Here is a 15,141-nt window from a genome sequence, read left to right on the forward strand (position 1 = left end):
AAGCCACCAAAATAGGAGCCCAGGACAAGAACTAAAACACTACACACAGCAAAAAACTCAAAATAAGTCACGGCGTGATGTGACAGGTAGTGACAGTACACCTACTTTGAGACAAGAGCTATAGTGATGCATGCTTGGTTATGGTGTAAAGTCCATCCATCCATCCATTTTCTACCGCTTGTCCTGTCAGGTTCAAACACTGATGACATCTATTAAACAAGACAAGAAGCAAGGAATTAAACAGAGACAGAATTCAATTGAGCTCAATTGAGGAGAAACGCGTAGACACTGTACCCTTGCACAGCGTCGTCCCACGCTCTGACGAAAGATTGTACGCCTCCTCTTTTATTTGGACTTTCCCTGATTACATGGCAACAGCTGTTTCTAAGGGAGGGGGGGTCGTAAACAGCCATCGCCCTTATCACAAAACTGTTCAAAGAAAAGGTCGTAAAACAGTTCAAAGAAAAGGTGCCTGGAGGGAGGTCTCTCCGCTTTGTAGATCTCTGGTAAAGACAAAATCTTCCTGTGGATTACAATACATCAAAGAAACCCACACCCTCATGTCGCTCCCCATCCTACTCAGTGGAGTTTTACAAGCCTTTTAAAGACAGCTTTTGTTCTCTGAACTCAATGAAACACAAAGTTTTGTGATAACTTAGATACAATTATTCTGACATGTCCCTTCCGGAAGTAACATCCAACAATTGCGACAACGACTTTTTACTGTAAACTGAGTTTTTTTAATTTTTTTATGTTTTCTGCTGGTGGTGTGCCTCCGGATTTTTTCAACGCAAAAAAATGTGCCTTGGCTCAAAAAAAGGTTGAAAAACACAGCTGTAGGTGTTATAATCTTCTGTCCACCATCCGAACCTCCCATGAGGAATTGGCCCAATATTTAAGTGCCGGCTGGCATATTTGGCTCCTGTAATGACTTCACGTTCAGCAGGGCTGTTCTGAATAACAATGATTTTATCGTGCTTGACTCGCCGCTTTCTCATAATGAAGTTCAGTGAGTTGTGGGCAACGCCATCTCTGGACCGGAGTCGTTATGCTTATTCATGCCACAAGGTCAGCGTCCTCCATCGTTTTCCTCCTCCTCCTGACACCGTCTGCTGCGGCGATGCATCTTGTTTGCACGGCCGCGCTCTCCTGACTGTATGTCTTATTAAAAGTCGACGCCTCCGCGCTCATCGATCAAAGCGCCCTTTCATTTCTCCTCTGATCCTGTAGGCCGGCCTGCGCACGCCGCGACAATGCTAATGCGACGTCACCTTCCTAATTGTCTCTTGTTTCCTCCCCCCCCTCCCCACTGTGCAGCCGACCAAGGGGACCCGTGCAAGTTCCTGGCCTGTAATGAGTTTTCACGCTGTGTGGAGAACAGTTGGAGCGGCGAGGCCCAGTGCCTGTGCGAGCCGGGCTACAGCGCCGAGGACGGCCTTCCGTGTCAGAGCTCATGCGACCTGCAGCCCAACTACTGCCTCAATGGAGGCCTGTGCGAAATCATTCCTGGACATGGAGCCGCGTGCAGGTACACAAACATGTAACTTTAAAGGGGAACATTATCACCAGACCTATGTAAGCGTCAATATATACCTTGATGTTGCAGAAAAAACACCATATATTTTTTTAACCGATTTCCGAACTCTAAATGGGTGAATTTTGGCGAATTAAAGGCCTTTCTAATATTCGCTCTCGGAGCGATGACGTCACATCGGGAAGCAATCCGCCATTTTCTCAAACACCGAGTCAAATCAGCTCTGTTATTTTCCGTTTTTTCGACTGTTTTCCGTACCTTGGAGACATCATGCCTCGTCGGTGTGTTGTTGGAGGGTGTAACAACACGAACAGGGACGGATTCAAGTTGCACCAGTGGCCCAAAGATGCGAAAGTGGCAAGAAATTGGACGTTTGTTCCGCACACTTTACCGACGAAAGCTATGCTACGACAGAGATGGCAAGAATGTGTGGATATCCTGCGACACTCAAAGCAGATGCATTTCCAACGTTAAAGTTAAAGAAATCTGCCGCCAGACCCCCATTGAATCTGCCGGAGTGTGTGAGCAATTCAGGGACAAAGGACCTCGGTAGCACGGCAAGCAATGGCGGCAGTTTGTTCCCGCAGACGAGCGAGCTAAACCCCCTATCAACCCTAGCTTCCCTGGCCTGCTGACATCAACTCCAAAACTGGACAGATCAGCTTTCAGGAAAAGAGCGCGGATGAGGGTATGTCTACAGAATATATTAATTGATGAAAATTGGGCTGTCTGCACTCTCAAAGTGCATGTTGTTGCCAAATGTATTTCATATGCTGTAAACCTAGTTCATAGTTGTTAGTTTCCTTTAATGCCAAACAAACACATACCAATCGTTGGTTAGAAGGCGATCGCCAAATTCGTCCTCGCTTTCTCCCGTGTCACTGGCTGTCGTGTCGTTTTCGTCGGTTTCGCTTGCATACGGTTCAAACCGATATGGCTCAATAGCTTCAGTTTCTTCTTCAATTTCGTTTTCGCTACCTGCCTCCACACTACAACCATCCGTTTCAATACATGCGTAATCTGTTGAATCGCTTAAGCCGCTGAAATCCGAGTCTGAATCCGAGCTAATGTCGCTATAGCTTGCTGTTCTTTCCGCCATGTTTGCTTGTGTTCGCTTCACTATGTGACGTCACAGGAAAATGGACGGGTGTATATAACGATGGTTAAAATCAGGCACTTTGAAGCTTTTTTTAGGGATATTGCGTGATGGGTAAAATTTTGAAAAAAACTTAATATAATAATAAGTCACTGGGAACTGATTTTTAATGGTTTTAACCATTCTGAAATTGTGATAATGTTCCCCTTTAAAAGGTCCAATTTGAATTATGGCCTCGCGCAGAATCCTCTTCCTGATGTGTTCGAGAATGTTGGCGAGTCACGTAAAGTCGCATGTTGTCGCACTTCGAAGACGATCCCTAAAGTTTTGGAAAATCTTAGCATCATTATTTTACTCAACTTTCAAATCAAGTACGATTTCAGATTTCCCAATTTTGCAGCGTGCTCTCAACTATTTTGTGGGGAGGTGTCATCTGTTTGGATGCATTCTTCTTGGTTGCAATTAGGGATGTCCGATAATGGCTTTTTGCCGATATCCGATATTTTGATATTGTCCAACTCTTAATTACCGATATTGATATAAACCGATACCGATATATACAGTCATGGAATTAACACATTAATATGCCTAATTTGAACAACCAGGTATGGTGAAGATAAGGTCCTTTTTAAAAAAAATGAATGAAAAATAAAATAAGATAAATAAATTAAAAACATTTTCTTGAATAAAAAAGAAAGTAAAACAATATAAAAACAGCTACATAGAAACTAGTAATGAATGAAAATGAGTAAAATTAACTGTTAAAGGTTTGTACTATTAGTGGACCAGCAGCACGCACAATCATGTGTGCTTACGGACTGTATCCCTTGCAGACTGTATTGATCTATATTGATATATAATGTAGGAACCAGAATATTAATAACAGAAAGAAACAACCCTTTTGTGTGAATGAGTGTAAATGAGTGTAAATGGGGGAGGGAGTTTTTTTTGGGTTGGTGTACTAATTGTAAATGTATCTTGTGTTTTTTATGTTGATTTAATAAAAAAAAAAAAAAAAAATTAATAAATAAATAAAATAAACCCGATACCGATAATAAAAAAAACGATACCGATAATTTCCGGTATTACATTCTAAAGCATTTATCGGCTGATAATATCGGCAGGCCGATATTATTGGACATCTCTAATTGCAATTTACAGAGGTCCAAATGGAACATACTGTAATTTATTAGATGAATATGTCTTTTAAATAATTACTTATTGTCATTAATTAAACAAAAAAAAACATGAAATAAATAATTGAATCACAAAATGATGAATTAATTAATTAAGTAAAGGTGAAATAATTAATTAATTGATGAAATACTTAATTCAATCATAAAATGATTAAATCAATAATTAATCTAATTATATAATTTTGTATTAATTTATTAATGACACATTTATGTATTTTGTTCCACTTACAGTTAATAAATGACACACTTTTGTAATTTTTAACATCTTGGTAACACTTTAGTATGGGGAACATATTCACCATTAATTAGTTGCTTATTAAAGTAACAAAGACTTAATTTAGAGTTATTTGGACACTAGGGGAACATATAAGGCTTTGGCTTAGGGTTACTAATAAGCAATAATTCTGAGGTTATTGAGGGAAGACTCTTAGTTAATGGCTCACTGGTTGTATAATAAGGCCATGCAGAATAAGGCATTAATAAGTTCTTAATAATGACTAATTAAGAGCCAATATGTTACTAATGTGCATGTTAATAAGGCAAAGCAAGGCAAGGCAACTTTATTTGTATAGCACTTTTCATACACAAGGCAAACTCAAAGTGCTTCACAGACAACAAAGTGAAATGAAAGAAAGTAAAAGCAAAATTAAAATGCAGACAATAAAAATAAAAACAGTGCGGACGTTAAAAGCTAAAAGATTAAAAGATTTAGCTGAAAGCTAAGGTGAACATAAAAGTTTTCAGTCGCGTTTTAAAAATAGTCAGAGTTGGGGAAAGTCTGACATCTTCAGGAAGTTTATTCCAGCTATTTGTTGCATAGTGACTGAATGATGCTCTCCCTTGATTTGAGTTTACTCTGGGAACCGCTAACAGATTGGTCTCAGAAGATCTTAGTGATCTAGAGGGCTTATATAGTGGGAGCATATCGGTGATATACTTCGGCCCTAGACCATGTAGGGATTTATATGTGAGCAGGAGGATTTTGAAATCAATTCTGTGATGTACAGGGAGCCAATGTAAGGATTTAAGAATAGGTGTAATGTGCTCACATTTTTTGGTCTTTGTTAGAACTCTAGCAGCAGCGTTCTGAACAAGCTGTAGCTGCCTGACAGTTTTTTTGGGAAGACCATTACAATAGTCTAGCCTACTGGTAATAAAGGCATGTACAAGTTTTTCTAAGTCTTGAGCTGACTTGAGCCCTCTAAGTCTTGTTACATTTTTGAGGTGATAGTAGGCCAATTTTGTTACTGATTTGATGTGACTGTCGAAATGTAAATCAGAATCTAAAATAACCCCAAGATTTCTGGCTTTATTTGAGGTTTTCAGGGACAGTGATTGAAGGTGTTGGATGACTTTAAACCTTTCTTTTTTAGCACCAAAAACAATTATCTCAGTTTTATCTTCATTTAGTTGGAGGAAATGTTGGCTCATCCAGTGTTTGACTTGCTCAATGCACTGGCACAGAAGATCTATGAGGCGATAGTCATTTGGTGACAGCGCTACATAGATTCAAGCAACTAATTAAAAGTGAATATGTGTTCCCCATACTTAAGTGCTACCAACATTTTTTAATTTTTTTTATTAAGTTTGTCCCATCTGGCCCTCCTTAGCAATCATCCAGGTGTTGTGTGTTATATGTCATGTTGTATTACATTGTTATTTTCATTGCATGTGGTGGACTTGTCTTATTTGTGTGGTTTATTTACTAAGTTTTATTTTCATTTTTTTACCCCTCCAAAAATCGAGGAAAATAAAAACAAAAGTGTTCGTACATTTGGAGATGAATGCATTTCTTTGAGTATGCACGTTACGCAATGTTTGCAGTGCTTTGGGGGCAACAGATCCCATCAGAATCGATAACGAGCACTTTTTTCTTTATTTCTGATATATTTTAAATGCAATATTTTAAATAGTTTCCTGGATATAATAATATCAAATAATACCAAACACGTAATATTTATATATATCTTTTTCATTGTTAAAATGTACATCTTATTATATATATTGCATCACATTATGATCGATATTAAATAAAACACTATTTCAATATTTATTACCGTTAATTGTATGTTTACCAGAGAAAACTAATGCACTTGCTGAATCAACTAAATAATGTTTTCTTTCATCTACATGGTGTCCGAATCAATACATCAATAATTGAATAGGAATTCTTCAAAATATTTGAATATTTTTACTTGTAAATTATGGAGGGTCAAACGGGACAACATTGAATAAAAAATTACAGCTTGAAATTGTTACTTGAATACGTCATTAATCAATTCTAATTGTGAAGTGAAGTGAATTATATTTATATAGCGCTTTTCACTTGTGACTCAAAGCGCTTTACATAGTGAAAACCATTATCTAAGTTACATTTAAACCGGTGTGGGTGCCACTGGGAGTAGGTGGGTAAATGATCTTGCCCGAGGACACAACAGCAGTGAATAGGATGGCAGAAGTGGGGATCGAACCTTGAATCCTAAAGTTGCTGGCATGGCCGCTCTATCAACCTGTTTGGCAATTGGAATTAAATACATAAATCTGTTACTGAATGTGTTACTAATATATCTAAGTTGAAAGCCCATATTATATTGTCATAATTTAATTAATTATTTTATTATTTATTTTATTATTTAATCATTTATATTATGGATTTTATCAATTCTTTATAAAACGTAAAATTATTTCATGAGTGTATGAATTATTTTACTTTAATTATTTCAAGATTTATTAATGTATTTAATTATTTCATGAAGGGCTCAGTTTCATGTACAAAACAATTCATGAAACGCTGACACACAGGTTAATGAAATAATCAAACAGTTATGAAATAATTAAATGAATTGTTAAATCATGAAATAACTAATGATAATGAATTAACTCATTAAATAGTGAAATCAATAATAATTAAATAATTAATAATTAATTAATTGATTAAATATTTAAGTAAATTATTTAATATTTAATTAAATGATTACATAAACACTTTTTTTTCCTTTTCATTTTAACTCGTAAATAAACGCTAGCAAAGTCAACTAACAATGGAGCCAATGGGAGCTATTGCGCACTTAAAACTCTCTAAAAAACATTCAAAAAGCACCAACAATCCTCTATTTACATTTTGTGAACTAATTATTAACCAAGTTTTAGCGATATTGTTATTATAAACCCTAATGTTAAGAACCTACAGCGGCACATTGATTACAGAGAGTTAACTAACCCATGCTGCTATATTGACATTGCGAGCTGGTGAGCTGCTGCATCGCCTCTGAGCTCCTGAAAGTTAATTCTACAAATCATAAATCATGCCTCTCACCTGGATAGTAGAACATTGACATCGACTTAACCCAGAAATGGTGAAAAAAGACACGTTTGCATCCACCTTTTTTTCCCCCTGATTAATTCTTCATCTAACCCCGGAAGATATGAACATCCTATCAGTCGACATCCCTTTGAGAGCAGACATTGTACAGTAAGTGATGTTCTTTTATGTGTGTTGTCTCTCACAAAGTTGTCGTCCATGGTGTTGAAGGAAAAAGATTGTGATGAGTCTATGATATGAACGCCCGCCCTATGCCTAAAATGAGCAAAATACGCAAATAGTATGTGTTCTTATGAACGTGCCTGTTACTACATCTCAAATTATTTACATCAGGTATATAAAACCTTGATGAAGATTTGTGGAGACTGGAGAATAGAGCGACTCCCGTTGGTTCCATTGGTGGCTGACTTTTGCTAGTGTTTGTTTATCTAGAAAGCATAAAACATAGACAAACAAGTGTGCATGTCTTCACTGCAAAAACTGAAATCTAAGTAAGATTAAATATCTCAAATAAGGGTGATATTTGCTTATTTTCTGTCTGATAAGATAATTCTTCTCACTAAGCAGATTTTATGTAGAGTGTTTTACTTGTTTTAAGTGTTTTGGTCCTCTATTATCTCAGTAAGATAGTACAGCTTGTTGTTGAGATTTGATGACCTATATTGAGTAAAACATGCTGGAAACTAGAATATCAACTGTTGCAAAGCTGTGTCATCAACACTCACAAGTATAAAACTACATTTTTAAAGTAATAATTTCTTATTTCAAGCATGAAAAAAAAAAATCATGATTTTGACACAATTGAGTCTCCTAATTAAAACGGATGACAGCCAAATGGACTTTGCTGTTTTATTTTCAATGAAACAATAGAAAATACGTACTCATATAGTAGTACAGTTGGCACAGTACAGTAAACTGACAGTTAATATTTAAACATTTGACGATTCAAACAATTTTGAACAGAAATAGTTCATACACATTCAGATAAATTCTTCAAAATTACAATTAAAAAAATTTGGCGGGGGCCGGGCTGTATATATGCGCACAAATTGACTGAAAGAGCACGCACTTGACGCGATGATGTCATGTTATCGATGGAAAAATGCATTTTTAGACAATATGTTTTGCCTGAGCGGCTAGGAGACACCAAGAGTAACAAGCGGTTGCCTTGTTGCCTTTCCATTAAAAACAATAAATTCGTTTTTAGTATAAGTTTCAAGAAATGTAATGCCGAGCGCATATCATTATGTCAAGATAATGGCACTAGCATTTACTTCATTTAAGAATATTTTTCAACATATTGAGCAGAGTTCTCTTTTTTTTCGACCAAGAAAAGTGCACTTGTTACTAGTGAGAATATTATTATTTTAAGGTATTTTTGGGTTCATTGAGGTTAGCTAATTAGGGACTGCAATGTCCCTTTGGGACGGAGGACCCTATTGTATTTCGTGTGTTTTATTATTATTATTCCGCCGCCTCTTTGAGCAGTAATTTGACCCCCTTAACATGCTTCAAAACTCACCATATTTGACACACACATCAGGACTGGCAAAAATTGCCATCTAATAAAAAAACCAAACCCCAAAACTCAAAATTGCGCTCTAGCGCCCCCTAGGAAAAAACACAGACACAACTGCTTGTAACTTCCGCTATGAACGTCGTAGAGACATGAAACAAAAACCTCTATGTAGGTCTGACTTAGACCTAGATTTCATATGTTAACATCCTTCAGCAAAAATCAACAGAAAGTTGGCAATTCCCCCTTCAAAACAACATTTTAGTAAAAACAGTCACTTTTGCCTCTTTGAGCTGTAATTTGACCCCCTTAACATGCTTCAAAACTCACCAAACTGGACACACTTTAGGACTGGCAAAAATTGCTATCTAATGAAAAAAAAAACAACCCCAAAACTCAAAATAGCGCTCTAGCGCCCCCTAGGAAGAAAACAGACACAACTGCTCCTAGGAAGAAAACTCAGACAAAACTGCCTGTAACCTCCAGTAGGAATGTCTTAGAGACATGAAACAAAAACCTCTATGTAGGTCTTACTTAGACCTACATTTCATAACTTGACAAACCCCAGCAAAAATCAACAGGAAGTTTGCAATTCCCCCTTCAAAACAAAAGTTTTGTAAAAACCGGTCACCTTTTTTCAAACATTATCTCCTCTGAGCGCGTTTGTCGTGTCGGCTTCAAACTAGCACAGGAGAGAGACTGAACCCTTCTGATTAAAAGTTAACCAAAGAGTTTTAATTACTGCTCCGGTTTGGATTTTATGTGCCGTCAAAGTCAGTCCCGTCCATCGCTGCTTGCAGCTTTAATTTTACTTGTTTTGGAAAGTCTTGACAAGCGGAATTTTCTTGTTCTATTGGCAGATAATTTTGCTTAGTCCAGATAAAATACCCCTCATTTTTGTATTTTTTCCCCTTGTTTTTGACCACTGACTTTTTGCAGTGTTACATAAGGATTGTGAATGATAGGCTAAATTCCCCTGTAATAACAAAATATGTGTATTTATTCCAATGATACCATCACATTGGATTCAAATTCTGCCTGACTAACTTTTGACAGGAACAGGAAGCGGCTGCGCGACACTAACCTCAGCATGTCCTCCCTCGCTTGTGTCCCAGATGTCCCGTAGGGAAGTACTGGCACTACCACGGCGAGCGCTGCAGCGAGCTGGTGTCCATGCCTCTCGACCCCTCGCTCGTCATAACCTGCCTGGTGGGGAGCCTCTGCTTGGTTTGCGCCATCGTGGGCATTCTGGTCTTCGTCAACAAAAAGTGCACGGCGACCAGAAAGGCGGTGACTTTGGTGTAGGTTCTTTCTCCTGCTGCTTTCCTCGCGGTAATTGTTGTGATGTCCAGACGTTTTCCCGCCCTCGCAGGCACGGCCTGGCACCCTCTGCCTTTGACAATACTTTGAGGGTGAACCCCCTGTATGAGAGTGATGATGGCTTCTTAAGTCAAGTGTCCACGTTGCCATGTCCCTCCAGTTCCTCCTCGTCACAGTCTGAGCGGGAACTTTACGCCTCAGTCGAAAACATACATCTCAGTATCGAGGTACAAGGAGCGCCTGAACTAACCACGCCTACTAACTGCACGCGCCGCCAACTGCCTTCTCTAACACACTCTAACACGACCCTTCCAGGAGGCTGGAAAACATTTTGTCCATAATAGAAGTAATCAAATCAAATGTAATGAGTTAACGCAGGGATGGGGAGAGGGGGCGTGTCAGGTTCAAACACTGATGACATCTATTAATCAGACAAGAAGCAAGGAACCATGTAGACAGAGTTCAATTTAGCTCATGAGGAGAACGCATGGAGCTGCACACTTAGTCACAGTCTCGCCCTACGCTCTAAGGTACAGCTCCCGCGTCCCTCTATTTATTCAGGAGTTCCACAGTCAACATCACTGAAGGCGCCTCTAAAAGGAGTGGTCACATATATCATGCAAAGCAGGTCCAGTACGCACAACACGTGACGGAATGTGCTGGGGCCTTGTGATTGCCTTGTTTCTGCTTCGTCTGCGTGCTGTCATCTTATCTTCGTTGAGGTCCTTGAAGTCCTTGGCTGTTAGCGGGCTAAAACAAAGATAACATCTGCGGCTGAGGCCACCCCTCAGACAAGAGGTTTTGTCCTTACACAGATAGAAAAAAATGCAGCTTGAGCACAATAGCTAATAACTATAGCCACTGACTTTAAGCATACTAAAGTTGTGTGATAATATATATACATGATTATTCTAACAGGGGGTTAATTATTTTGCTATGCAGTCTGCTGAAAAAGATGGAAAGCGCCACTTTACATAGCGACTGATGTTGGATTTAGAGTCGGAATTGCCACAAAACACATTTAAAAGGTATTCAACACTCTATTGCCATCTGGCGGCTAAAGTGGACAGTGCGCGCCCCGAATTCTTCACGTTTCATGTGTCAGGTAAACTGCCATGACAACTGTATCAACACTGAGCCATCACCCACTTCCTTTTCTTCATCTTTCCTACATATTTCTTCAAAGTACACCCTAAAGGGACTTTAGATAATACTGTTAGCACATTTTGACGGATTACATATAGTTAGTAAAACATAAAAATAAAAAAAATCATATTCACGATTTAAAAGGATGAATAAAAAAATAATTTCACAGCACTCAATTTAACATTCCTAACTTTCATAGTCCCCAAAAATGGATTAACTCGCTGGATTATAAAGACAATATAACATACTTCCATAAACGTGAATGCATATGCAAAAGTGCAATATATTTATCCATACAGTAATCTATTTATTTATATCTGCACCTTATTGATTTTTTATCCCTGCACTACCATGAGCTAATGCAACGAAATTTCGTTCTTATCGGTACTGTAAAGTTCAAATTTGAATGACAATAAAAAGGAAGTCTAAGTCTATAAGTGTTACAATATGTCAGGAGAAGACGGCTTGACGTGCCGCCATGCTGCAGACACCCGGATGTCACCCAAGTGTAAAAATAAGTGAACTCTTGTTATCTATGAGAGGGATTAGCTGATATTGATATGTATTTATAATGAGTGCTGTTGACAGTGTAACGACATTAACACACTGTTCAAACTGGTTCCTTGTTCTCTTTTAATACATACAATTGTTTAAGAACACAAGTAAAAACTACTACTCTTTTAAATCTTTTGGTTTTTGTCAACCTGTGTCAAAGAAAGTATTCCCTCAGTTTGTAAATATAAAAAAGAACAACAATTGATACCGAGGGTCGTATCGACGCAGTATCGACGCTATACCGATACACGGATCGATCCGCCCTCCCCTCCTCTACTCGTATTAATCTACTTATTAATTTCCTGTTAACAGCTGCTTACTAAACTTCTTATGCACTTATTTCTTGCGCTGTTTCAAGCTATCTTAATGGCTAACTTAGTGATTAGCATGCTTTTCCTCGGTGTGTAACATGTTTAGCCTCGTCCTCCAGTGATAATGATACTTGCGATGAATGCAGTTTATTTTCCGCAGCTTGGTTTACAGGAGGAGGGTGGCTCCACATCGGTATGGGGACACATCATTATCTGCCAGCCACCTCTGTTAGCTGTGGGGCCAAATATAAACACAGTGTCGGCCGATCACGTATTTTCTCTCAGAATGTGGCCGATACTGATCGCTGCATCTCTCGTTACAGTATAGGTAAAATGTAGAGATGTCCGACAATATCGGCCGATAAATGCTTTAAAATGTAATATCGGAAATTATCGGTATTGTTTTTTTTAATTATTATTATCGTTTTTTTTTTTTTTATGAAATCAACATAAAAAACACAAGATACACTTACAATTATTGCACCAACCCAAAAAACCTCCCTCCCCCATTCACACTCATTTACACAAAAGGGTTGTTTCTTTCTGTTATTAATATTCTGGTTCCTACATTATATATCAATATATATCAATACAGTCTGCAAGGGATACAGTCCGTAAGCACACATGATTGTGCGTTCTGCTGGTCCACAAATAGTACTAACCTTTAACAGTTACTTTTACTAATTTTCATTAATTACTAGTTTCTAACTGTTTTTATATTGTTTTACCGTATTTTTCGGACTATAAGTCGCAGTTTTTTTCATAGTGTAGCCGGGCTCCAGTGCGACTTATATATGTTTTTTTCCTTCTTTATTATGCATTTTCGGCAGGTGCGACTTATACTCCAGTGCGACTTATACTCTGAAAAATACGGTACTTTCTTTTTTTATTCAAGAAAATGTTTTTACTTTATTTATCTTATTTTATTTCATTATTATTTTTTTTTAAAAAAAGGACCTTATCTTCACCATACCTGGTTGTCCAAATTAGGCATAATAATGTGTTAATTCCACGACTGTATATATCGGTATCGGTTGATATCGGTATCGGTAATTAAGAGTTGGACAATATCGTAATATCGGATATCGGCAAAAAAGCCATTATCGGACATCCCTAGTAAAATGTAAACACTGATGGGTTCACTGTTATTTTTTTAAATCTTTAAATCCATACATTAAATTTCTTTTTATTAATCCTTCCAAATATTTGAATATTATGGCTTGTAAATGATAAAAGGTCAATTGGGAGAAAATAAATAAATAAATATATCATGAAATAATTACTTTATATGTAATAGTTAATGTGTCATTTGTATTTATAATTGGAATTAAAAAATAAATACAAAATAAATAAATAAATAAATAAATAAATAAATATATCCATGTGTTATTAAAATGTGTTACTAATTAATTGAATGTAAAAGTATATTTAATTATTTTAGTATTGATTTTATAACTACATTATTTCATGATTTAATGAATTGTTTCATGAACGGCTAAGTTTGATGGATAAAATAAATGCACGAGGCTATGAATGTGATTAATGAAAACTTGAAATTGTTCATTAGGGCGTGACAACTTAGTAATATAAATAATGTGTTATGAGCTGTCAGACCAGGTCATATGCTGTTTTTAATATGTTGAAGATCTCCTCGGTTTATTGCCTATTTCCGTTTCAGCGCCCATTAAGATCCATGGGCATGGGCGCTGATTAATTGCATCTGCCTCAGATTAGTGGTCAGGACGCTCACCTTGCTCCTGATCACTAATCAGAGAGCTATTTATATCTGCCTGGCAGTCTCATTGGCCCTTGGCGATGGTTGGTGTCGCTACCTAGCCTTGCTAGAGATTTATGTTGGTGCTACTATTTACGTTTGATGCCCGGCGGCACGACTTCATGTGTTTTTGCCTCGCTTGAAGAAGGAATTCAATACTTTTTCCTACCTGCATGCTGCTGTTCTGCACCATGCAACCCAAACATACATACAGTCATACACTTGTAAAGAACATAAAGTCATGGCTGTCTTGAGTTTCCAATAATTTCTACAACTCATATTTTTTTTGTGATAGAGTGATTGGAGCACATACTTGTTGGTCACAAAAAACATTCATGAAGTTTGGTTCTTTTATGAATTTATTATGGGTCTACTGAAAATGTGACCAAATCTGCTGGGTTAAAAGTATACATACAGCAATGTTAATATTTGGTTACATGTCCCTTGGCAAGTTTCACTGCAATAAGGCACTTTTGGTAGCCATCCACAAGCTTCTGGTTGAATTTTTGACCACTCCTCTTGACAAAATTGGTGCAGTTCAGCTAAATCTGTTGGTTTTGTGACATAGACTTGTTTCTTCAGCCATTCTAAAACCTTAATTCTAGCCTGATTTAGCCATTCCTTTACCACTTTTGACGTGTGTTTGGGGTCATTGTCCTGTTGGAACACCCAACTGTGCCAAAAACCCAACCTCCGGGCTGATGATTTTAGTTTGTCCTGAAGAATTTGGAGGTAATCCTCCTTTTTCATTGTCCCATTTACTCTCTGTAAAGCACCAGTTCCATTGGCAGCAAAACAGGCCCAGAGCATAATACTACCACCACCATGCTTAACGGTAGGAATGGTGTTCTTGGGATTAAAGGCCTCACCTTTTCTCCCCCAAACATATTGCTGGGTATTGTGGCCAAACAGCTACATTTTTGCTTCATCTGACCACAGAACTTTCCTCCAGAAGGTCTTATCTTTGTCCATGTGATGTCACATTTTCGGTAGACCCATAATAAATTCATAAAAGAACCAAACTTCATGAATGTTTTTTGTGACCAACAAGTATGTGCTCCAATCACAAAAAAATAGGAGTTGTAGAAATTATTGGAAACTCAACACAACCATGACATTATGTTCTTTACAAGTGTATGTCAACTTTTGATCACGACTTTACACAAATAAATAATTAATTAAATATTTAAATGTACTTTTACTTATAAAAAAAAACCCCGACACATTTATTAACACAATAATCTATTTCTTTCAATTATAATTAACTAATGACACATTTGGGGAAATTGCCTGAAAATAAAAGTATTTATTTATTGACCATCCATGTTAAATTGAACCTCCACAGTAAATAAACAAATAATGAAATAGAAT

General features: G+C 37.3%; 1 protein-coding gene across 5 annotated transcripts in view; it reads left to right on the top strand.

Moving 5' to 3' along the window:
* Positions 1-15,141, top strand: part of impg1b (interphotoreceptor matrix proteoglycan 1b) — a 78,100-nt gene that overhangs the window by 57,854 nt on the left and 5,105 nt on the right. For 3 of the 5 annotated variants that reach the window (XM_072913644.1, XM_061968322.2, XM_061968323.2), the window contains 3 exons: positions 1,318-1,528; positions 9,780-9,965; positions 10,037-10,211. In XM_072913644.1, the coding sequence (XP_072769745.1) occupies positions 1,318-1,528; positions 9,780-9,965; positions 10,037-10,211 (572 nt within the window). The remainder of the gene's footprint in view (positions 1-1,317; positions 1,529-9,779; positions 9,966-10,036; positions 10,212-15,141) is intronic. The other 2 variants (XM_072913645.1, XM_072913646.1) reach the window with 2 other exon arrangements.

This window comes from Nerophis lumbriciformis, linkage group LG08 (genome assembly GCF_033978685.3).
Source record: "Nerophis lumbriciformis linkage group LG08, RoL_Nlum_v2.1, whole genome shotgun sequence".
Taxonomy (NCBI): domain Eukaryota; kingdom Metazoa; phylum Chordata; class Actinopteri; order Syngnathiformes; family Syngnathidae; genus Nerophis; species Nerophis lumbriciformis.